We start from the raw sequence: 25453 nt of genomic DNA, 5'->3' as shown, positions 1-25453 counted from the left end.
AGGCAGAGATTTGGGCAATGTGAGCTTTATTTTCATGTGTATACAGGTGGAAGGGCATTTGCCAAAATTTTCGCTGAAACAGTTCGTGAAATAGAAAGTGAGTCTCGAAATAATGCCACTGGCAATGTCGCGGCAGAGACGCTGAAATGCAGAGAGCTGAAGTTGGGTTCTGAAAACAGAGTTCATGTTGATTCATTTACACATCAAACACCTGAAGATGTCCTGAGATTCTTCATGATGATGGAATTTATGGGCACTCGTTATATCGACTCTTTGCTAGTTTCTGATCATGGACAACGGAACGTATAATTGAAGTAAAATTTCACTTATTGATTCTTGTATTATGAGTTTCATATGCTTGTAAGTAGTTAAATTCAAGTTACCTCTTTGTTTTCGATAGTATGAATATGGCATTACTATTTCAAAAAAATAAAAGAAAACACTTAAAATTATGTCATTGTATAACTTTGAATAATACATAAACGTGCCTTTCCAAACGGACCCTAAGTATTATGGCATTTATTCATTTATTTTGAACAAAAAACATAAATAATTTGAGACGGAGAGATTATTGTGGCCTTGTAGTAGTATAAAGTTGAAATTTTCCTTCGAAACTGTTAAGAGTGTCAAATGGGAAATGAGGGGCTACTTCATATAATTCCGATCTACTCTTCCGGGGGATGGAAGAAAAGACGGGAATTTGGGGTTTCATTACTTCCGGCAAAGAAAAGGTGAAGTATGTCTGTCATTGCATTGGCAATGGTGAAGGTCGTGCCAAAATCGTTCATTTCACTGCAAAATTCGTCAAAAATGCTTCATTTTATGCCTACAAAGAAGCAGCCAACATATTAATTCCTGGTTTGCTCCATTTCAAATAATTTAAAACTTCTATGTCCAAATTCTTGATTGTATCGTATGTTTAAATTCATTGTTAGGTAACGTAAAGTTTCTTTTATGCAGGTGGAAAGGAAATCTCCAAAATTTATGCTGATACGATTCGTGAAATAGAGACAGAGTCTAGAGAGAAACAAGACAGGTCGTGTGACAACGAAATAATTGGAAATTTGAGTAAGATAACTAATGGTACTGGTCCTGTGATATTGCTTGATGGGGCAGAGAAGCTGGAAAGTATAAGGGAGCTTAAATTGGGTTCCGAAAACAGAGTTCAAGTTGATTCATTTATATATCAAACACCTGAGGACGTCTTGAGATTCTTTATGATGATGGAATTTATGGGCACTCGTTATCTAGATAGTTTGTTGGTTCATGATAATCGTCAAGAGAACAAAGTGTAGTTTATTCTAGTATGTATTAGGACATCGAAGGCATCGATCTCGTATATGTTAGTTAGTATTACTGGATTGCTAAATCTTGGTTATTGTTTTGTTTCCTTTAAAACTCTCATGATGGGAAGCAAATCTCATAAATATGCTTTAGTGATCATAGTAAAAAAATTAAATTATTTTTTTCACTTTCGTTAGATGAAGGGTATATGTGAGCTCCTTTTGTAACGGTATGAGTATATGTGAGCAATTTATATAACCGTAAGGGTATGTAAGAGCCACTTTCATAACGAGGGGTATATCAGCTCTGAATAACAAAGTTAAGGGGTATATATCAGGCCTTTTTCCCTTAAACGAATGTCTTTTTTTCTTTTTGGGTAACTGTTTGATTTCAACTTTTCATATGACATAAATCAAGGCTAAATGACACTTTTGTACATTATACGTATCTTTGTTCGAGATACAAGTTTCAATTTTATTTCTTTTTCTTAAATTCGTGTCAAATCAAAATCAATCAAACAATTATATGTTTAAATCCGCTTCGTCCCGCGTATGCCTAAATATGCCCCACACCATATATGTCTAAAACCATCTACGTCATTGTCATTCCTATATTTTTTGACACTCTTTAATGGACATTTGATCATGAAAATAAAATAAAATATATAATTAAAATACTATTGTTGCCATTTTCCAAGAATACAAGGAGGCAAGCAAAAAAGCACAAGTTTGGTTCCACTTCCCAGTGCAGTAGCATTTTTCGAGTTTTTCGAGTTTCTGAGTTAAGCAAAGGGCAAAAATGGGAATTTGGGACTTTATAAGCTCCGGCACAGAATCGGTGAAACGGAACTCACCGGATCTAGCAACTCCGGTGACGAAGGTATGCAAAAGTACCTATTATTACAGTGCTGCCGCCGTCAGAATGATCGACAACGTCGTTCGAGTTAACGGCGTGCAGAATCTGGGTCCGTACATTTACATGCCTGATGAAGAAGGCAGGGCTAAAATCGTCAATTTCAGTGCAAAATTCGTCAAAAATGCTTCCGTTTATGCCGTCAAAGAAGCAGCCAACATCTTCCTTCCTGGTTTGCTCCCTTCCCACTAACGATAAGTCGATGTTTATACCAAATTAGAGGCAGATTGAACAAGTAGACACACCGATTTAACTAGCTAATCGAGTGAAATTTGTTACATAGAATTGTTTTATAATTCTGGAGTATGTGGTTCATGTGTGCAGGTGGAAGAGCAGTCTCCCAAATTTACTCTCAAACAGTCCGCGAAATGGAAATTGAGTCTAAAAAGAATCAAAACACGTTGTGCGACAAGGAAATAACTGGCAATTCGAGTAAGGATACCAGTAGTACCGTTCCTCCGGGATTGCTCGATGGGCCAGAGATGCTGGAAAACAGAGAACTGCAGTTAAGTTCTGAAAATAAAGTTCAGGTTGATTCATTTGCACATCAAACACCTGAAGATGTCCTACGAGTTTTCATGATGAAGGAATTTAGTGGCTCTCGTTATCTGGACAATTTGCTGGTTCCTGATCATCGACAACAGAAGAAAGATTCTAGTATGTATCTTGGCATTCTCATATATATATATATGTTTGTGTTGCTGGATTGTTCTTAGTGTATGTTTGTATGTATATCTAACTTCTAAGTTACATCTTTGTGTTGTTTGCTTTGAAAATCGCATACCGGGAACCAAGTTTTATATAGTTATCATAGACAACAATTTGAACAGCAGTTTCACGAGTTTGAATCTGTGTTACCTCTTTGTATTGCTTTGAAAATCGCATACAGGGAACCAAGTTTTATTGTTGTTTGGACATTATTAATGCTTTCTGGAGTCTGAAACTCTGAGAATTTAACAAGAAGTCGTGCAGCCATTTTGCGACTGACAACTGAAAACAGCTGCTGGTAGACTTGTTAATATTTTCTGTGTTAATGAAGTGGTTGAGAACTATGAGATTTCATGTTTAAACCCCCAGTAGAGACAAATAAACATTAGGTGGTTTCTTTCATGTCCTAGCCTTAGTGGACCTGTACTTGTTGTGGGTGGGAGGTGATAGGTATCCCGTGGAATTAGTCTAGGTGCACGCAAGCTGATCGCGATACCACGGTTATTAAAAAAAAAGAACTTGTTAAGATTGGGCAACTTTCTACACTAATTTTCAGATCAAAGCTAATTCTGTTGGTGCCATTATATATGCAATGTGTTTGAAATTACCTCCGGACTATTAAATATACCCTCCAAATCCTGTACTATAAGTCATAAGTCAATAACAGAGCCTAGCTTATTTAAGTTTTCTGGTTTACTTCCTTGTGTTTGTATTTTGCACCTAACTTATTTAAGTTTTCTGGTCTACTTCCTCATGTTTGTATTTGCACCTAGCTTATTTAAGTTTTCTCGTTTACTTCTTCGTGTTTGTATTTGTGAATAGCTTATTTAAGTTTTCTGTTTTTTATATCCTCGTGTTTGTATTTTGCGCTTAGCTTATTTAAGTTTTCTGGTTTACATCCTCGTGTTTGTATTTGCCCCTAGCTTATCTAAGTTTTCTGGTTTACTTCTTCGTGTTTGTATTTGCGCATAGCTTATTTGAGTTTTCTAGTTTACATATTTGCGCTTAGCTTATTTAAGTTTTCTGGTTTACATCCTTGTTTTTGTATTTTGTGCTTAGCTTATTTAAGTTTTCTGGTTTACTTGCTCGTGTTTGTATTTGCGCTTAGCTTGTTTAAGTTTTCTGGTTTACATCTCCGTGTTTGTATTTGTGCCTAGCTTATTTAAGCTTGCTCGTTTACTTTCTCGTGTATGTATTTTCCTGGTTTGCTTCCTCTTCTTTGTATTTTCGCTTAGCTTATTTAAGTTTTTTGGCTTACATCCTCGTGTTTGAATTTGCGCCTAGCTTATTTTAAGACTTCCTGTTTCTTATGTCATGTTGTATTTACTGTCAATGACATTCCTCCAAATAGGGTGGTCCACTTTTCTATGTTTCCTTGGAATAATTTCTTTCAATTAATTTCTTCTTTTTTCTCTTTCATTTTAGTCCAGCATTAAAGTCGGATAATCAATACTGACAAACCACCAGAAGCTGGGATGCTTAGAATAATTTTGAACCCAGTGAATGCATGATTTCTATCATTTTATCTCAATGTCATTTGCAGTAATTGGTTCTTCCAAACTTATTGTCCTTGGTCAACACAAGAAGTTCTTGTTCCTAGAGTTTGTCTGGAAGGACCTAAACATAATAGAGAACACGAATCGAGCATGGGATATATTTTACTCACTTCTTTAAAAAAATGTGGGTCTTATCTGATGTCTGGGGTAAGGGGTAGGTCAGGGAATGGGGTATGATTAGGAGAATGATAATTTGGGCTGCTTAGTCCCAACTCACTCCCATCTTTGGTATATGTATGGGGAAGGGCGCTAGGTGCAAATAATCTTTTGCTCCAAATAAAAAGCTCGTGGATTTGTTATCCTGGCTAATCTTGAGAAACATCTTACTCTATACCCCATCCAGCACAGGCTCCCTTCCCTTTGAATTTTGATCACACTTTGTTTAAAGTTTTGTAATCTAATGTTATGACTGATTTAGGATATGATAGTCACAAGATTGGAATGCTTATTACGGTTATGCCGTTAAGCTCATGCACAATTCATGTGATACTTGTTTTTCCAACGTCCTCCAGGATTCCTGGTCACATCAGCACTTCCATCCTTAATGTTATTATAGTCCCACCCAATCCTGTCTACAACCAAAATGGTGTCACCCCTCCGTTGATTTGTTGAGGTCCTTTCAGTATTGACCAGTTGTTTGGGATTTTGGATAATGCAAACAGCTATATGTTGACCCATTCGTCCTTGGAACTAGCTCTACTTGATACTTTTCTCAAGTCGAGATTATAATCTTAGCCTTTTGGATTGATATACTAATTGGATTTCAATTGTTTCTGCAGGTGGGAGTAAAATCGTTAAGGAAAGATCGAAGGATAAATTGCCTTCACGTCCTAGACTTGACAAACAAGATTTTACTGTTATGAGGGAGGAGATGCAAGCAAAGATGGAGAAACTTCAGGATGACATGAACAACATGAAGCAGCAAAATGAGGCGTCAGCTAAGTGTACCAACGGATTAGATTCCTTCGAATTCTCTGACGAGCCTATCAAGAGTTCAACGCCTACAAAATCTAAACCAAAAAATGTTTTAATTCGTTCTCGAATGTAGAAAACAGTAAAATCATGGCAATGAGGAAGCTACACTTTCATCTTTCTTGACAATATAGGTTGTGCTTCTGTAATTTTCTTGTGATTTGTGTTATAACTCTGTAATACATGTATTATATGATCATATAGAAGTATTAAACTGGTATTATGATGTGCTTAACCACATTGCCTGATGTTTGGACATTATTAATGCTTTCTGGAGTCTGAAACTCTGAGAATTTGCACTACCAGACACATAAAAACTAAAGTATGCATTTCAAATTCCAAAAACAATATTAGTTTCATTTATAGCTGGGGTTGTGTGATACCTCAACTTAAGACAAGAAGTCGTGCAGGCGTAAGCTCAAAGCAAATAATATCCCCAACATCTCTAGGCCTTACACACTTAAGTGTGAGGCTTGTCTTCTTCTCGACCCTTAATTAACAACATGAAGAAGTGGTTCGATATTTAAACACTTGAAAGTTCCTTTATCCTATCAATGTGAGAGAAAGACTCTTTCAATAAGTGAAGTTATTTTTTCACATTCCCTCCATTTTCTATTCATTTTCAACACTAGAACCCAACGTGAAGAACTTTTGGAAATTAGCTTGATAAAGTTGATAAACTCCAAGAAGTAATTATCAATACAATTATTTTTTATTATTAATCCTTCCGTCTAAAACACTATATGCAAACCTGCCTAAGCTTGATCTATAGATCAACGAATCAGGAGATGACTTCTTAAACATTTGCAGATGGAAAAGATGTATTTGAGCAAGATACTTGTGCTCATGAATTAGGTATGTCATATTGAGGCTACAATTTCAAGTTCTTTTATAATTGAAAATAAATTCATTAGTGTCTGAGTCGTAGCTTATTAAAATAGTCTAGTTTTAAAAGTAATTATTCGATCATTCCCTTGTTTGAAATTAGTTTAGAAAATTCACACTCTCAAATGCCTTGACACACACATACTCCTCTTGGGGTCAACCTCAACTTTTTGTTAGGTTTATTATTGCTACGATCATATTATATTTCACTTTGAGGTATAGGATTGGATGTGACAATTTTGATGGTCAGGTTAACAATAATTCCTTAAATATGCATTGAGCAATTTTTGGTTAGTATTTTAAGTCTTCGTCAAATATTTATCGAACTGTGGAAATATTTTTTAATTTTTACATATAAGAGATTTTCATCTTTCCACGTAAAAAAATCTTTAAAAAATTATGTTTCTCTATTTAAATTATATAAGAAAACAAAGAAATCTCGTTTCCTCTCATTTTTTTTAAACTACCTTCAAAACATATAGTTTTTGCCACTTTCTCTCCATATGTCACAAAAGATAACTCTGAAAATAAATAAATAAATAAATAAATAAATAAAATTGACTCGATTTGCTTGAGTTTAACACAAATGGCAAGAATTGGCATTTGCAATTTTGTACTCACCAAAAATAAAATAAAATTAGAGCTTATGACAGAATATTTTACTTTAGTACATTTCAGTAAAGTAGCATGACAATATGGTTGAACTACATTTTTTCCCCTAATTTTTTTAATTAGGTAAAAGAATAATGAGTGATTTTTTGGTTTACCACTAAAAGTTGTGGCGGAATAATGTGTATTATTTTATTTTTAATTAAAAAATTTGAATTCAATTTTTGAATATGAAGTTGTTTTTAATAAATAAATAATTCTACCTTATAAAAATAAGGTTTTTTTTTTTACACAACTCACGTGTCAACAATTGATCCCTATCTATTTTTTGTTTTTGGTTTTTATTTTGAACTAATTTATTACTAGACACATTAAGCAATATTCTTCCAGGGGTGAAGTTTAAAAATTATAATTTAGGAGGTAATAAAAATATTTGAAAGTTTAAATATGAAATTTGTAAAATAATATTGGTTTAGATAGACTTTATGCATTATTTCTAAGTTTAAATGATACAAATACGTTGTTTTTTTTTTTAATACACTCTATCAAACGATGGCTAAATTAATGTCAAATAAATAACGGGCTGAAACATCTATTGAAACGTCAGACGGATAAATATGGAAAAATAGTCTTTTTCATATATTAGGTAAAGAGGGGACGAAATAGCAGCAAATTTTCTTGTGGATAACAGGTAATGGGCATTATACAACAATTCCGAGCAGTCGCCGGGAAACTTTTCAACCGGAGAGGACAAGAGAAACCGTCAGATGCATATGCTTCAGAAGGTGAGTACAGTGGTGGGGTTTCATCGCCGGTGACCAAAACCAGCAGCCCGGTCAAGTATGACGGAACTCAATCCGATGAGTACGTTTTTTACCCGGATGGCCGGGAGAAGATTAGCGACATTCTCTGCAAGCTCCGTAAATTCGCTATTGTCTCTGCCGTTGACGAATCTCTCAAAACTGTCGCCAGTTAGAATCCTTTTCTCTCTCTGCTCATTTTTTTTTTTTAGCAATTCGGCATTTATATTGTTCAATTTTGGTGTTGACTCAATTTCTATTAGCTCTTTGATAGAAGAATTGATAAGGTTGAGCTGTATTTTATGTAAATAGGTTGTCAATTGGTTGAATTGATTTCATCTCCTAAGCTTCGTGTGTTAGGGGAAAGTCATACAGTTTTGTTATGCAATATATTGTTGAGTATGTGCGCTATATTTCCTGTGTAAATGTGAGATCCAGGCCATTTTGTGACTGACAACTGAAAACAGCTGCTGATAGACTTGTTAATATTTTCTGTGTTAATGAAGTGGTTGAGAACTATGAGATTTCATGTTTAAACCCCAGTAGAGACAAATAACATTAGGTGGTTTCTTTCATGTCCTAGCCTTAATGGACAGAGTTACCTGTACTTGTTGTGGGTGGGAGGTGATAGGTATCCCGTGGAATTAGTCTAGGTGCACGCAAGCTGATCGCGATACCATGGTTATTAAAAAGAAAAGGAACTTGAGATTGGGCAACTTTCTACACTAATTTTCAGATCAAAGCTAATTCTGTTGGTGCCATTGTATATGCAATGTGTTTGAAATTACCTCCGGACTATTAAATATTCCCTCCAAATCCTGTACTATAAGTCATAAGTCAATAACAGAGCCTAGCTTATTTAAGTTTTCTGGTTTACTTCCTTGTGTTTGTATTTGCACCTAACTTATTTAAGTTTTCTGGTCTACTTCCTCATGTTTGTATTTGCACCTAGCTTATTTAAGTTTTCTCGTTTACTTCCTTGTGTTTGCATTTGCACCTAACTTATTTAAGTTTTCTGGTCTACTTCCTCATGTTTGTATTTGCACCTAGCTTATTTAAGTTTTCTCGTTTACTTCCTTGTGTTTGCATTTGCACCTAACTTATTTAAGTTTTCTGGTCTACTTCCTCATGTTTGTATTTGCACCTAGCTTATTTAAGTTTTCTCGTTTACTTCCTTGTGTTTGCATTTGCACCTAACTTATTTAAGTTTTCTGGTCTACTTCCTCATGTTTGTATTTGCACCTAGCTTATTTAAGTTTTCTCGTTTACTTCTTCGTGTTTGTATTTGTGAATAGCTTATTTAAGTTTTCTGTGTTTTATATCCTCGTGTTTGTATTTTGCGCTTAGCTTATTTAAGTTCTGGTTTACATCCTCGTGTTTGTATTTGCCCCTAGCTTATCTAAGTTTTCTGGTTTACTTCTTCGTGTTTGTATTTGCGCATAGCTTTTTTGAGTTTTCTAGTTTACATCCTTGTTTTTGTATTTTGTGCTTAGCTTATTTAAGTTTTCTGGTTTACTTGCTCGTGTTTGTATTTGCGCTTAGCTTGTTTAAGTTTTCTGGTTTACATCTCCGTGTTTGTATTTGTGCCTAGCTTATTTAAGCTTGCTCGTTTACTTTCTCGTGTATGTATTTTCCCCTTGCTTGAAGTTTTCTGGTTTACTTCCTCTTCTTTGTATTTTTTATTAGCTTATTTAAGTTTTTTGGCCTACATCCTCGTGTTTGAATTTGCGCCTAGCTTATTTTAAGACTTCCTGTTTCCTATGTCATGTTGTATTTACTGTCAATGACATTCCTCCAAACATGGTGGTCCACTTTTCTGTGTTTCCTTGGAATAATTTCTTTCAATTAATTTCTTCTTTCTTCTCTTTCATTTTAGTTCAGTATTAAAGTCAGATAGTCAATACTGACAAATCTCCAGAAGCTGGGATGCTTAGAATGTTGAGCCCAGTGAATGCATGATTTCTATCATTTTGTCTCAATGCCATTTGCATTAATTGGTTCTTCCATACTATTGTCCTTGGTCAACACAGGAAGTTCTTGTTCCTAGAGTTTGTCTGGAAGGACCTAAACATAATAGAGAACACAAATCAAGCATGGGATATTTTTTACTCACTTCTTTAAAAAAAATGTGGGTCTTATCTGATGTCTGGCGTAGGGGGTAGGTCAGGGAATGGGGTATAATTAGGAGAATGATAATTTGGGCTGCTTAGTCCCAACTCACTCCCATCTTTGCTATATGTATGGGGAAGGGCGCTAGGTGCAAATAATCTTTTGCTCCAAATAAAAAGCTCATGGATTTGTTATCCTGGCTAATCTTGAGAAACATCTTACTCTATACCCCATCCAGCACAGGCTCCCTTCCCTTTGAATTTTGATCACACTTTGTTTAAAGTTTTGTAATCTAATGTTATGACTGATTTAGGCTATGATAATCACAAGATTGGAATACTTATTACTGTTAAGCCGTTAAGCTCATGCACAATTCATGTGATACTTGTTTTTCCAACCTCCTCCAGGATTCCTGGTATCAGCACTTCCATCCTTAATGTTATTTTAGTCCCACACAATCCTGTCTACAACCAAAATGGTGTCACCCCTCCGTTGATTTGTTAGGTCCTTTCAGTATTGATCAGTTGTTTGGGATTTTGGATAATGCAAACAGCTATATGCTGACCCATTCGTCCTTGGAACTAGCTCTACTTGATACTTTTCTCAAGTCGAGATGATAATCTTTGCCTTTTGGATTGATATACTAATTGGATTTCAATTGTTTCTGCAGGTGGGAGTAAAATCATTAAGGAAGGATCAAAGGATCAATCGCCTTCACGTCCTAGACTTGACAAACAAGATTTTACTGTCATGATGGAGGAGATGCAAGCAAAGATGGAGAAACTTCAGGATGACATGAACAACATGAAGCAGCAAAATGAGGTGTCAGTTAAGTGTACCAACGGATTAGATTCCTTCGAGTTCTCTGACGAGCCTATCAAGAGTTCAACGCCTACAAAATCTAAACCAAAAAAGGTTTTAATTCGTTCTCGAATGTAGAAAACAGTAAAATCATGGCAATGAGGAAGCTGCACTTTCATCTTTCTTGACAATATAGGTTGTGCTTCTGTAATTTTCTTGTGATTTGTGTTATTATAACTGTATAATACATGTATTATATGATCATATAGAAGTATTAAACTGGTACTATGATGTGCTTAACCACATTGCCTGATGTTACTTAGACACGCATCGTGCTTACTCTTTTTTCAACAATACTTAAGTATTATTTTTCATCGTCATTAATATTTTAAACTTTGTGAACTATCAAACACTATTATGAAATACTAAGTACTTGGACCAACTAGGTTACGAAATATATGCAAAGTGTATCGGTAATGTCTATTTGTACTAAAGATACATATAATATATACATATCTATACTCAATATATAGATAGATTTTGATCATGTTGATAAACTAATAGGCAGAATGGTATATAACTTGTAACTTTTAAAAACACTATTTACTTGACTGACTGAACTTAAATACCCCTCGTATCTTGCAACTTGAGTGAAATACACCCCTAAATTCTCGTCAAATTTAGAGGTGTTTTTAACACTTTTTTCAGGTTTTTATCAAGCGTTTCATGCTCGTAGAAGACCACATACCATTTCATGTGACAGATCGAGGGTGTATCTAAGTTTAGTTAGTCAAGTAAAAATGTGTTTTTAAGGTTGTCAATAGTTTGGTGACGAAACTAATAATTTGTGTCAAGTTTAGAAGTGTTTTCAATACTTTTTTTTTACCTGGGTGGGTTCACTACTAGTGCTAGTTCAAATTGGATTGGGCCTTGGCCCAAATCTCAAGGCCCAGGATGCTCCTTAATAGCCATCGGAAAAGAAATGCAGCTTTTCGTATTCTGGTAACTTCAATCACTGTGTCACCCTCATTGAGAAGATCTCCGATCGTCAAATTACAAAGATGGCGGCGTGGACAGCGGCGGCGCGTCAAGCTTCAGCCCTCTCTCGACTATCGGCTTCCAAATCAGTGAACACAACCCGCCAAGGCGCACTCCTCATCCAGCGGCGCGGTCTATCCGGCGGTGGTGGTAATTTTTCCCCTTTTTATATAATTTTTAAAAAAAATTGCAGTGAAATGAAACGAGCATGAAAAGTGGAAAATTGCTAAATGCGAGTTTAATTGATTGATTTACGCATTTGCTTTAGATTTCTGGAACTTATTGAATATAGGACTTATATATATGATCTCAAGTTAAAAATATGTTGTAATTACTTGCTAATTAGTATTATTTTGGTTTATTAGAACGTAGACACACTAGATTTGGCTTTGGTTAGCTTTGCTTATCAAATTACTAAATGATAATTCATACTCCTTCCATCCCATTTTAAGTGTCTTAGAGCCCAAAAGATATGCTCCCTTGTTTCATTTTGTTTGTCTTATTAGTCCATTTAAAAAATAATGTTTTTTTCATTTTTTTACAAATCTTTAATTTCAACTTTTCATCTTACATGTTTAAGACAGACATACATTCTACATATCATTAGTTTTAAACCACATGATTTAAAAGTTTTATTTACTTTCTTAAACTCCGTTTCAAGTTAAAACCACAAACAAATTGAAACGGAGGGAGTGTTTCAAAATATATGTTTGACAACCAAGACGATGTTTCTTTTCAATTTTACCCTTACTATTGAAGATGTCACAAGTGATTAATAATCCTTACTTCCCATTTTAAGTGTTGGCTAAGGTTTTAGCTTGCCCTTTAAAAAATATTAAGTATAGTGTAATTTTTAGTAAATTACCAATACTTGTTTATTATTTTCTCTCACCTTATTATTCCCGGTAGTACTCACTCTATTAATCCACAGAGAAAACATCTAGAGCACAAGGTTATTCCCATCTTTATGACATTGTCTAGAGTTAGAACTGCTTCCTTTGCCAACAACCGGACAAAGCAGGATACTGTGGTTTAGAACTGCTTAGCTCAGTGCTCCTTTCTATGTAGTGTGATTTAGTGCGTTGGCCATTGAAGAGACTGAAGGACTGACAGCTTCACATAAATGATTTGAAGTGCAATGTTTTCTGCTATTCAAATTAATATTCAGATTTATATGCTATATTTACAGGAGTTTTTCTAGTTGGTTGGAGGTTGTATGACAATGTACAATAGGCTTGAGATTTAGAGAACCTCTAACCAAACTAGAAGGACTCCTGTTTGCTCCTAATTTCTTTAGAGGACAAATACTGAGTAGAGGGGTCTAGCTGGACTTAGAAGATTCATATAGCTGAGCCAACTAGATTGGTGTTGAAGAGTAGTAGTTATATTACATTTTACTGTCTTAATTGGCCTATATGTATCTTCTAGCTTTATTGCTTCTATTGTATATTAGTTCTTGTTTGAATTTAGTTTTTTAACCCATATGCTCATTCAAAGCTACTTAGGTAAGATAGAATGGAAATAATTTATTTGAACTTTATCTTCAACAATTTAAAATTGAGAAAATTGGTATGTGACACAAAAGTGAGGAAAACGGTGAGTAGTAATCTGTTATCAAGTTCCTGGCTTTGTTTGTCATGTGTAAACAATGCAAGCCCTAATGGCATTTGGAATATGGTTTTGGAATGCAATTGTACCGTTCAGCATATTCATGGCTAAGTTATTCTTTGTTATGCAGACCATCATGGTCCTCCAAAGGTGGACTTTTGGCAGGATCCAATGAGCCCATCAAAATGGAAAGAAGAGCATGTGAGTTTTTCTGAATATTTACAGTTCTCTTTTCTACTTGTTTAAGCTGTCTTAGGTTTGTTTGGTGGTTGTCTTTGATGTTATCTTCTTGCCTGCTCTGAAACTGTCGAACTTCTTCTTGTTCACTGTTTATGACTTGTTTTCTTGTTACTTTTTCATCTTATCGTCATGCTTGTGTTGTTTAGAGCCTTTGACTGCTGAATACGTTATGTTTATGGACATGAACTATTCTGTCTCTTGGTGGCTTCTGACCTTAATTCTAGTGATATTTTGTGACGTTGCTTGTGCCTTGTGAAGTGGAAGTTACATGCTATTTGTATGATCAATGGTACATCTGTGCGGTAATTCTGCATCTGTCTTCTGTGAACTAAGGCAGAAGCCTTACAAATGAGCATGCAACTTGTGTTCCTCATTTCCTGCCATCTTTCTAGTCCCAGTACCCTAAGTATTCAGGCTTCATGAGCCCTAGCCCTCTTACCCACCACAACACCTAACTTCTCGAGATAGGCAATGTGGTAGTTTTTGGAATAGGTTTTGCAGCAGCGGTGAAAAATGCTTTGGAGGAGAAGTGGGGATAAAACTATTGTATCCAAGAAGAAAAACGGAGAAATGGGGATAACACTATTGTATCCAAGAAGAAAAAAGAACCTTTTTTTTTGAGGAAGCTAACAATTTTATTTCTATTAAACAAAACTTAGACACTCCAAAAAAGTGCTAAGTTGAGATCTTTACAAAAAAGGCTAAAAGGCACAAAAGACCACTGTCCAAAAGCCTATATTCTTATACATTGCCAAATGCCAACTAAATAAACTAAGAAAAAAGAATCTTTTGGGGGATGATTGCTAGCCAGTTCAAACTTATGGTTCCAAAATCTCACAAATAATTTGCCAGGCTTTTTCCAAAAGCCCGTAAACCTTCAATCCAGGAGCTTTGAACATTTGTGTGGATGAGTGCCTCCTCTTAATTTAGTTGGAATTGAAAAAGGCACTTGTATTTAATATGTTGGGAAAAATTGGTAGCTTCTAGCCTTCTACATGTCCTGCGGTGGGGATGCTTGTTGAAAATGGGGGACAGAAACAGCTTGAGGGAGAGAAGAGTTAGTGATGGCCTTGAGGAGGTTGATGTAGGGGGTGTCCAATGCCAGATTCTCTATAGGGAGTTGTAGGCGGAGAGAAAAGAGGCGATGCCAGTAATGTTAGTTGAAGGTTGGACTTCCGTTATAGACCATTATTTAGGAGATTTTTTTCTCAATTTTACCCGTGAAATTTGTGTGTTTTCGAGTAATGTTTTAGTGGGCTGGGTACTATATAAAAAACGAATGTCATACATAAAGATTAATGATTCGATATACTATTGTTTTGATCAACTCTCCATCATCTTTTCTAAAATTACCTTATCCATTGTTTGTGATTTGATCTGTCAGTATACTCGGTGGAGTTGTATGCTGCTGGTGTTCACACATGGTGGTATTTTATTTACTTTTACAGAACAAATAAGACAGTTTAGAGTTAGCAGTAACATACAGGTTAATTGGTCAAGTGTTAACCTTTTGTTGTAGAGGTCTAGTTGAAGGCGTCCTGAATGTTAAGCCATTTGCTACTCTGATATTACCAAATCGTCAACATCATGGGTTTTCTATCACATTTTTGTACACATTGTTATGGTGATTGCATTACTCTTTATATTCTTCCGGTGTTACTGGGGTCAGAATTTGACCGAGTGTATGCTAATACAAACACCTCCAGTGTACATCATAAACTTGTAAGTTTGATTAGGAACTTACATCTTTTGCAGTTTGTGATAGTGTCTCTTACTGGTTGGGGTTTGGCCTTCTATGGAGGTTATAAGCTCTTCACAGGAGGAAAGAAAGAGAAGAAGGAAGAGGTACACTTCATCTGTTATTAAACAAGGGTTTTGGAATTTTTTGTTGCTATTAATATTTATTCAACACTTTGTTTGAAGCAAATAGGAAATTTAGTTTCTATGTTCTTATACTGAGTCCAGTCAAATGGCTGTAGAATATGCTTGGAATTTCAAATCTATTTTAAACTATTTTGCAACCATCTAGCTGACTGAAATTTGGTCTAGTATTCACCACATAGGGTTTGTTTGGTACATAGGAAAATGTTTTTCCACAGAAAGTATTTTCTTGGTAAATAAGTGGTCTTCTCACTTATTTTATCATGTTTGGTAAATAAGTAAAAATTATATTCGTGAGAGCATTTCTATATAATCTAAGCAAACACTAAGAAGGGAGTGTTTGGGCACGGTGGTGGGGTGGAAGTATTGGTGCGGGGAGTGTGTATCTGACTCCCAAAACAATTATATTAACCTACATTTAACCATATCGGACATCCTTTGTTCCATTTTAAGATTTGAAACAGTGACAATAGGATAGAAATTGTTAAGTGACGGGTGGGGGTTGGGAGAAGACAATCAGTGGAATACCATTTATCGAACTTTTTTTCCCTACTCTAATTAGGTAAGTCATTTAACCTTAAAAAATAGAACTTAGAGCTAATGTAATCAAAGCAAATCTTACATTATGTATATGTAATATAAATTTGTGTACCATCTTCACTTTGAGAAGAACTGATATTCTCAAGCTACTTGAAATTTGGTCTCTCTATATACATCCTCTGATTTACTTAAATCTCTTTGCAGAAATGATCACACTGACGTCAGGTTGTCTCTATTCACCGGCAATAAAGTAGTGTAAGTTGCTAGGTCTTTGTGGCCTTGTTCAAGCCAATATGAGGATGTAATTTGTCGTCCCCTATCCATTCCATTCTAGCTTTGAACTTCGAGTTGTACATGAAATGTTGGTCTAACAATCAACTATGAGTTCTTTTCCTGAATTGATAATCCATTTAATAACTATCACCATGAGTATGTTGAGGAGATGCACAACGCAGGATTATGTTCATAATCGTTCTATACATTACCCCCTCCTCCTCCTCCTGCGTCTGTACATTGAATTTCTTATTGTGAGTTCAATATGCCCTAGTGAGCCAAATGCATCTGAGGTGTGTGACACCGATAACAACATAACTAGTGTAATCCTGCAAGTGGGATATGGGTTGTGTGGTGTGTATGTCGCCTTACCCCGTATCTTGTGAAGGTGTGACACTATGTTACATTGTTCAAAGAAAATATGCCAGGTTGAGATGTTTTTATTGATGCATCCTCATGAGTCTATCGATAAAAATGTTTATGATGTGCATAATAAATGTATACATAGCGTATAATGTATGTCTTGGCTGGTGTATTTTACATTAAAACGAGAACAAAAAAAGTACATTTTGGTTATTAAATGTCAATTGAAATTCGATTGAGAGATCATTTGTGTACTTCAAGTACATTCAAAACATAAGTACTATATGTGGAGTTATAATCTCATTAAGTATTTGAGTCTTGACATTTAAGTAGAGCACATGCAAGAGAAATAAATGAGTTGAAGCTTTCTATTTCCCCTATATTGGTTGTGACTTGTGAGGCACAATTTACCCATATTCTTTCAACAAATTAATTCTTCGTCGTCGTCTGTTTAACAATAGTTGTCAACTATTGACTTGGTACACACCTGAAACAATAGATAATAGGGGTAATCGTGACACAAAAAGGTAAATTATATCTTGATTTTTCAAACTGAATAAATATTGTTGGACAATTGTTTTTAGTATAGTGAACAAGTAATGATGGCGGAGGGAGTATTCAAACTCTCTTTCAATCTTTCTATGATATTTATGTACCTTAGTGTATTGAAACTTCAATTAAACTCTATCTAAATTTATTTTTGCAACATTACTTTTAGTTCTTTGATTCAGACTCCCTAACTAATTCATGACTTCACAATGTGAATTTATTAATATTAGGCGTATATTCAGACATAGAATTATTCAAATTCATAAATACAGAATAAAATTCTAAATAGAAAACTTGAACAATCAATCATATCAATGTTACATCCATTTTCACGTAGAAATGTTAGAAATAAACTATTTGAAAGATAGAGATTGGCTGTAAACTTCATCTCTCTTCGAACCTCAAGGAGTTTTTCCAAAATTGAAATGTGCATACACTTTTGTCAAAGTAGAATCACGTGTGTACTTGATGTATAAATCAAACAACACTTTTACAAACTAAATATATTTTCTTCTAAACTTTCCTAATTTTTTTTCTTTTTGCAAGTGAGCACGCACACATAGACACACTTATATATGTGTTTAGTTTTTTTATCTTGTATACTTTTTAATGGTGTAAAAATTGTTTAAGACTGTAATTCGAAACATAATTTTTCTCAATTTTTTCTTTTGTATTTCCATTGGGGGCTGACTAAATTCAGATTTGCACTATAGGGCTCATTTTTGTAGGTGCTGCTTTCAATAGAATTTTTTTCATTCCTAGAAATTCGAACATGAGATGATCTCTGATTAAAAGTGGAGGGACCCGAACGGATCTCATCACAATCTATTTTGGTTATTTTTTCCAAATTAGTCATTCAACTCAAGTGTGAAACTTTCATTAAACTCTGTCCAAATTTCTTTTTGCATGCACCATACATTGACATGAACTCTTCTTTGATTCAGACGTCCTAACAAATCCATGACTTACTCAAATACACAATTAGAACTTATTATATCGACTTGATTTATTTTGTATGATATTTTGATGACTTGACTATATCTTTAATTTGAAGGGCCTTGCAAATTCTTACAACAACGTATTCAGTATAATTTTACCAATAGGAATTTGAGTAGAATATGATATACACAAGATCAAATCTTATTCTGTCTTTATAGGTAGAATGATTGTTTTTTGATAGACCTTCGGATAAAAAATGTGTAACTAAAGTAGGATAAATTAAAAAGGAAGATAACGATCATAAAATAGCAAAATAATTAAAGCAAATTAAGTAAAAGGTAATAATAAAATTGAATAGTCTTACAAATTCTTATCTCTCAAATTCTCAAATGGATTTTAAGTGTCAAGTTTGAAAAGTCCTACCTACGGGTCTCTACTTGTTTATATGTTCTTTTATTATTTTTTAAATATCTAATAAAATGATTATTATTTTTTTGGGGTGGGGGTGGGGGGTGACTTTTTGATTGTGTATTGAATGTAGGTCATGTCCTTTAGACTTTTGAAATAAGGATAATTAATTAATTTGAAAGTTAAACTTACGATTTAATAGCGCCTTGAACAAGGAAATGGTGAATCGTCTTGATCTAACACATATGAACTTCTTAGACATTAAACTTGAAACTTCTCTTATATGAATCAGAAATCACTAGTTCATATATAATATTCAGAAGAACTCGTTACTCATATAATAAAAAAAATGTAATCCTTCAATAAAGAAATTCAATCGAACCCCTTCGGACCATGTATACCTCCACTAATATAAGCTCTTCATGATGATTGATGAGGACTTTACTCCACACACATACATATATTGCTACAAAATTGAAGTTGGAAACAACATTAATTCATGTATACAACATGAATCTATATAATTAAAATAGAAAGAGAAGAGAAAAAAGATATTGATATAACTAATTATGTATAAGACTTGAGAATTGCACCACAAAAACAACAAACAATAGCCTTCCAAGATTTCCAATAAAAAGGGATGTAACAAAATCTTGTAAGTGTACACATATCAGCCACATGGGCACTGCAATTGCATCTTGAACAAGAACAAGCTATTGGTTTACTATTTTTCATTATTCTCTTTTGATCCACCAAAAAACAAAAGCACACCATCAAAAAAGAACTTTAATATATTTACTTGCTATATAAAAAGTATATAGTAGTAAATGGAAGAGCAAATTCAAAAAAACTCTATACTTTTGATAAAGTCAAGTCACCTTGGGCTTGGAGGATCTAAAAGAGTGGTGGTGGCTTTTATAATAAGCTTTATATAAGTTCTAGAAGGTGTGGTTCTTTTTTTCTCTTTCAAATATTTCTATTATTATATTATTTTGGGGAAAGACAAAGGAAAAGATGAAATTTGATCGTCTTAAATTACTGAGTCAATCACTAATCTTGAGTTTAAGGGATTTGAAATTCATATGTATATAGATGGTTCGGGTTAACACTCTCGAGTCTTCCCGGATCACACATCGTGTGTGAAATAAAATATCAATGTACAATTACTAGTAGGGGGGTACATAGTGGTAATTTCACATGACGACCTAGTATTTTGACGTCTCATTTATTTTTATTAAGATTAAGACATTTGAATATGAATATGCATTTGACTAATATATGTATTAAGATAAACATGACTGAATCTAAATATTATACATTTGAATATATAAAGATCTTAATACTAATGAGACAAAGTGGGACCCACTTACTTTTTCTCTTCAACTTTTGACAGTTTACGCGCGGACAACTTTTTTATTTGCCACGTCAGCCGCTAAGATGGTATTTAATTCAGTTGAAAGATGTTTAAGGGGGTATTTAATCACCCGCATAGTTTAAGTGCTAAAATAAGTTTTCCTGCCAAGTTCAGAGTTTTTTTTTATGTATTTTCTCAATTTATATATAGGTGTTTGTTATGTGAAATAATTAAACTTTTTTACTCTTGATTTTTTTAATTGGAGATTTTTTACTTCTAGTTAAATGGAGGATTTGGACTTTACCATATCCACCCATTTAAGTGATTTGTTAGATGAAGAACTAGAACAAAGTAGGAGAGAGCAAAACGAGAAAGAATGGATGGCTCTATGCCGGATAGCAGGTAAATACATTTTAATGTATTATGAAAATTACTTATTCAAAGAACCTTGTCGTACATTAAGGTGCTCCGAGTATATATTTATTCAAGAGATATTACAAGGAAATGAAACTCATTGTTATGAAAATTTTCGATTAAAGAAGATGGTGTTTGTTGATCTATCCAAAGATTTAAATGAAAAATATGGACTTAAGCCCATGGGCGGAGCTACGTAGGCTCAAGGGTGTCCAATTGGACACCCTTCGTCAAAAAATTATACTATATATACACGTAAAATTTTGACTTAATATTGGTATATATAGAATTTGGACCCCCTGAAATAACAAAGTGATGCGCAGTGGAGTTGGCAATAGCCTGTGCAATCCTACTTTTTGTCCCGGTTCGATTCCCCGCAGGGTTGTTTTCTTTTTCTGTAACAATTTCGACTTCTTCAATTCAATTAAGTAAATAAACATGCGTAATTTTAACATAAAAGTTCAATAGCTTGGTGGTTAATAGTATCATGAAGGTCTCCAAGACCCAAGTTCGAATCCCTCCTCTACTAACTATTTTTTTTCAATTAAAATTGAATTATTTCCTTAAATTTTAATACCTTTTCCTTATGGAATAAGATTTCCTTAAATTTTAATACTTTTCCCTTATGGAATAAGGTTTTCTTTCTCTATAAATAGGAGACTCATTTACCCAAATATCACAATATTATTAAGAATAGAATCTCAATAATTCTCTCTCTGTTTTTTCTTCTCGTTCTCTTATTTTATAACAAAAATAACCAACTTAATATTTTAGTTTCAAGTTTCAATAGACATGACGAATTATTATAATAGAGTACCAAAAAAAAGTTCGACTTCTCGAAGTCAACCAAATAAAGAAAGAACGGTAGATCAATTAGAGATGTTGTCACATTCTTCTCAACAACAAAGCATTGATTTAAATACTCTAAAAATGACTTGCAAAATCTAATGGATGATGAGTTTTTAGACGGTTGTATAGTGTCTTATGTAGAAAAGAAAGTATTTTGTACTATTTCTAATTGAGTCTATTATAAAAATGTTTCAGGATATGAAACCTCGTCGAGTACAATTGTAATAATATATTTAAATTATGTTTTCAATAGTAGTTTATTTTCTTTATGTTAGTTTTGAACTATACACTTGTAATTTTATTTAAAATATTCCTATATTTAATTAAATATTGCTTAACTTGATTATTTGTTTTGGTAATTTAAATTGTCGTTTTTTAAAAAAAATTACTATTAAAAATTTGGACACCCTTCATTAAATTTCTGGCTACGCCACTGCTTAAGCCCACACGTGAAATGTGTAAGTCAATATGTTTTATTGTAAATAACTCAATACAATAATTTATGGTGCTTTATGTCACGTCCCGCCACATCACAGTTAAATTTGGCGTCCGGATAAGGGCGGAAGGGTCTAGAGTTGTGGAGAGGTTTCCGGAAAACTCTAGAACCCTCTAGATTATTCAAGAAGGCTAGAGAATTCCCTAGAATTCTCTAGAATGACTTAGAAGGCAATGGAAGGTCCTAGAGTGTGTAGAAAGTTCTAGAGCTAGGATCAAAGTGTAAATAAGTTTAGGGACTTAGAAAGTAATTTAAAATTGTACTTTAGTCCCTAGGAGTTAGTATAAATAGGAGGTGCCCCTCATTTGCAAGGCACCATCCAACCAAGAAAGCAAGCAAGCAAGTTGTAAGCATTCTCCAAGCAATACAAAAGCCTTTTTCCAAATTCTCTGAGTTTTCCTTTTCATTCTCTTAGCGATCTTAGTTTCAAAAGGCTTACTTGAGCTTACAAGATCGTGAAAGATTCGTGAGTAAGTTGTCAAGTGCCGCACGGAGCTTTAGTAAGACTCTAAGTCCGTGACAACTTTAGTACTATATTAATAGTACTTGTGCTAGCATGACATTACAACTCCTTTATTCCGCTCTATTACCTTCTGTAATTCATCTAGACATTTTCATTCGTGATAATACAATTGCCAGACAGTACATAATATATGTCCAAGATAACTCTATCACAAAGTTACATTTGTGGTGACAAAAGCTGTAATGAATACATACTTTTAGTAGCGGCTAATTATATATTAGCACGACTAAAATTGCCATTAATACTAACTTTAGTGGTAACTTATATTACACTTAACTTCGACAAACTTCACTAACAAGTGCTTTTCGCAGTCATTAAACTTGCCACTAATATATACTTTTCAGGTATTAGTAGCAATTAAAGTTGCCACTATACCATACTTTTACTAGCGATCAAAATTGACACTAAATCCTACTTATAGCGTTGATTAATTTAAGTTGCAACCAATATAGGGATTAGCGCTGATCAAAATAGCAGTAAAAACATACTTTCCTCTGCAACTTAAATAAGCAACAACTGCATATGCCCCTAATATTGACATTTAGCGGTGACAAATTTTGACACAAAAACAAGATATTAGAGGCGACTATTTTAGGAATTAGAGTGACTATATTTGACACTAAAACAAACTATTCACATTAAACCAACTATTAGGGGCGACAAATTTGCCACTAAAACATATTTTTAGTGGTGACTATTATAGGTATTCGCAGCGACACTTATTGCCACTAAAAGATGCTTTTAGTGGTGACTATTTTTAGTATTAGCAACAACTAATATTGCCGCTAAAAGGTGCTTTAGTGGCGACTATCTTAGAGTATTAGCAGCGACTAGTTTTGCCACTAAACGATGCTTTTAGTTGCATTTATTTTTAGTATTAGCAGCGATTATTATTGCCGCTAAAAGGTGCTTTTAGCGGCGACTATTTTAAGTATTAGCAGCGACTAGTTTTGCCACTAAAAGATATTTTTAGTGGCGACTATTTTGAGTATTAGCAGCGACTAATTTTGCCACTAAAAGATGCTTTTAGTGGCGACTATTTTGAGTATTGGCAGCGACTAGTTTTGCCGCTAAAAGATGCTTTTAGAGGCGACTATTTTTAGTATTGCAGCGACTATTGTTGCCGCTAAAAGGTGCTTTTAGTGGCGACTATTTTTAGTATTGCAGCGACTATTATTGCCGCTAAAAGGTGCTTTTAGTGGCGACTGTTTTTAGTATTAGCAGCGACTATTATTGCCGCTAAAAGATGCTTTTAGTGGCGACTATTTTGAGTATTAGCAGCGACTATTATTGCCACTAAAAGCATCTTTTAGTGGCGACTATTTTGAGTATTAGTAGCGACTCTTATTGCCACTAAAAGATGCTTTTAGTGGCGACTTTTTTTGTATTAGCAGCGACTATTTTTGCCGCTAAAAGGTGCTTTTAGTGACGACTGTTTTTGAGTATCAGCAGCGACTCTTATTGCCACTAAAAGGTGCTTTTAGTGACGACTGTTTTTGAGTATCAGCAGCGACTCTTATTGCCACTAAAAGGTGCTTTTAGTGACGACTGTTTTTGAGTATCAGCAGCGACTCTTATTGCCACTAAAAGGTGCTTTTAGTGACGACTGTTTTTGAGTATTAGCAGCGACTAATATATATATGCAATCAGAAAAGGCAGCGACTCTTATGTATATTTTACTTAAGTCATAAGTTATAACCTTGATACGATAATCGATCCATATGCAATCAGAAAAGGCAGTGACATAAGGCATTTGATTCACGTATGAATTGAAGATTTATTTCATTGATGTCACTAACTTCTATAAGTTACATTATATTTCTTTCAAAGATTAGATTTTTTGTTCAGATTAATTAAATTAATTAAGATTACATCTTACATTGCTTTCATTTCCTGAGTCACATTCTTCGAAGGAAGTGAGGACAAGAGGTTTCGACCATATTATTTCCCTTTGCAAATAGGTCAAATAGTAATGTAGTGAATCATCATCCTTGGCATAGACGATTAGCTCATAATACAGTATCGAATAACGAGGTCGAACATATCTTTTTATTACTTCTCGAAACTCTAATTTTGTTTTGGCCGCTTTATTATGCTCAGCTACCGCAAATTGTCCTAGCGCGATCACTACCGGGTTCGTTATGTTGAGTGGGTATGAACCACCTTGTGCGGCGGAGACATGGAGGAGAATGATGACAACCACCACTAAGGGAGTCACAATTATGGAATTTAGTTTGATAACCATTTTTTTTCTTAGCAAAAAGAAAATGAAATGAAAAATATAAATTTTTTGACAGTAAAATGACCTTATTTATAGTGGAAAATTCACACTTATCAAGGAACATAAAAATTTTAAATTTCAAAAATTATAATATCATTAATTTACAATAACTTCTTTTTTCTTTATTTTTATTTAAGATTGGAAATTTGGTTAACATTTATGTAAGTTGTTAATTTTAATTATAATTAAGCAATAATAATTTTAAAATAAGTTAGCCTCCTCTATCTTTCTTTCTCTTTTATTCTATTTTTTTTAAAAGAAAAAAAATAAGTGATATGAAATGTATAATTTCCTTCTTTGTTGGTGGTAAATAATTTTATTTTCTTCTAAAAGAACTTTAATTCAAGTGATTTTACAATCAAAGTGGGATAAAGACACATTGATTTGTACATTATCTGTTGGTTTATTTATATATATATAATGAACATTTAATAATCAAGATTGTCATAGTTATTACAATTTGATAGATTTGTTTTTGCTTTGACCAAATAATGCTATAATTAATAATTGGGCTTAGCCCAACCACTAGTTCCTCTTTTAATCTGCTTCTTATTCTGATGACAACTTGGGCTTTAGGTCCAAGTTTAGGTCTGGCATAGGCAAGTCATTTAGCCCAAACACAAAATGCAGGTGTATATATATATATATACGTATTGTTTTGACTAATTCAAATTCACGTTGTGTAAGATTAATTTAGAAAAAAATATATTTTCTAATAATTTTTTTTTTTGTAATACTCAATGTTCGAATGTGAAACTTCTTATTAAAAGGTGAAGGGATCCATCTGCGTCATATTCTGAATGAAGTATTGGGGCTATCATTTAATCAATGTATACCTAATGTATTTTTTGTCATGTTTATAGTGTAGAAATAACTTCAGATGTGTGTGACTAAAGTACTAATTGAATGAGGTTGGTCAAATAAAATACCTTTTTATAAAATTTACTCATATTCCTCGATGACATCTATAATTATAGAACAGACCTGCAGATTGTCTCTAAAAGAAGTTCAAGAAAATCAAGTTTTATAAAATTTATTACATTAATTATTATATATGACAT

At 33.9% G+C, this 25453-nt stretch overlaps 2 protein-coding genes and 1 long non-coding RNA gene across 5 annotated transcripts; 2 read left to right on the top strand and 1 right to left on the bottom strand.

The window, feature by feature from the left end:
* Positions 1-1969: 1969 nt before the first annotated feature.
* Positions 1970-10958, top strand: LOC102584949 (uncharacterized). 2 transcript variants are annotated; one of them, XM_006349923.2, is made up of 3 exons: positions 1970-2368; positions 2521-2853; positions 5240-5670. In XM_006349923.2, the coding sequence occupies exons 1-3, from the start codon at positions 2083-2085 to the stop codon at positions 5506-5508; spliced, it is 888 nt and encodes a 295-aa protein (XP_006349985.1). In that variant the 5' UTR covers positions 1970-2082; the 3' UTR covers positions 5509-5670. The 2 variants fall into 2 exon arrangements, with proteins under 2 accessions (XP_006349985.1, XP_015165330.1); XM_015309844.1 differs by lacking the exon at positions 5240-5670 and adding an exon at positions 10506-10958 and having other exon boundaries at positions 1971-2368.
* Positions 10959-11613: 655 nt separating this feature from the next.
* Positions 11614-16390, top strand: LOC107061097 (uncharacterized). Of its 2 annotated transcripts, none has more exons than XR_001473742.1 (4): positions 11614-11821; positions 13413-13483; positions 15278-15367; positions 16148-16390. It is a non-coding gene; the product is annotated as an uncharacterized lncRNA (long non-coding RNA). The 2 variants fall into 2 exon arrangements; XR_001473741.1 differs by having other exon boundaries at positions 11616-11824.
* A 2472-nt stretch (positions 16391-18862) lies between these two features.
* On the bottom strand, positions 18863-19343 carry LOC102603287 (uncharacterized). Its single transcript, XM_006350062.2, has one exon. The coding sequence runs from the start codon at positions 19247-19249 to the stop codon at positions 19043-19045; it is 207 nt and encodes a 68-aa protein (XP_006350124.1). The 5' UTR covers positions 19250-19343; the 3' UTR covers positions 18863-19042.
* Between the last annotated feature and the right edge of the window lie 6110 nt (positions 19344-25453).

Source organism: Solanum tuberosum, unplaced genomic scaffold (genome assembly GCF_000226075.1).
Source record: "Solanum tuberosum cultivar DM 1-3 516 R44 unplaced genomic scaffold, SolTub_3.0 scf00116, whole genome shotgun sequence".
Lineage (NCBI taxonomy): Eukaryota > Viridiplantae > Streptophyta > Magnoliopsida > Solanales > Solanaceae > Solanum > Solanum tuberosum.
The sequence above is the reverse complement of the archived record's forward strand: the minus strand, read 5'-3'. Positions and strand labels throughout refer to the sequence as shown.

Excerpts from the sequence above, each read along its gene's own strand:
- LOC102584949 (XM_015309844.1), top strand. The coding sequence starts at position 2,083 with ATGGGAATTTGGGACTTTATAAGCTCCGGCACAGAATCGGTGAAACGG. Across the intron at positions 2,369-2,520 it reads AGCCAACATCTTCCTTCCTG|GTGGAAGAGCAGTCTCCCAA; the intron begins GTTTGCTCCCTT and ends TCATGTGTGCAG. Across the intron at positions 2,854-10,505 it reads ACAACAGAAGAAAGATTCTA|GTGGGAGTAAAATCATTAAG; the intron begins GTATGTATCTTG and ends TTGTTTCTGCAG.
- LOC102603287 (XM_006350062.2), bottom strand. The coding sequence starts at position 19,249 with ATGGTGTGCTTTTGTTTTTTGGTGGATCAAAAGAGAATAATGAAAAAT.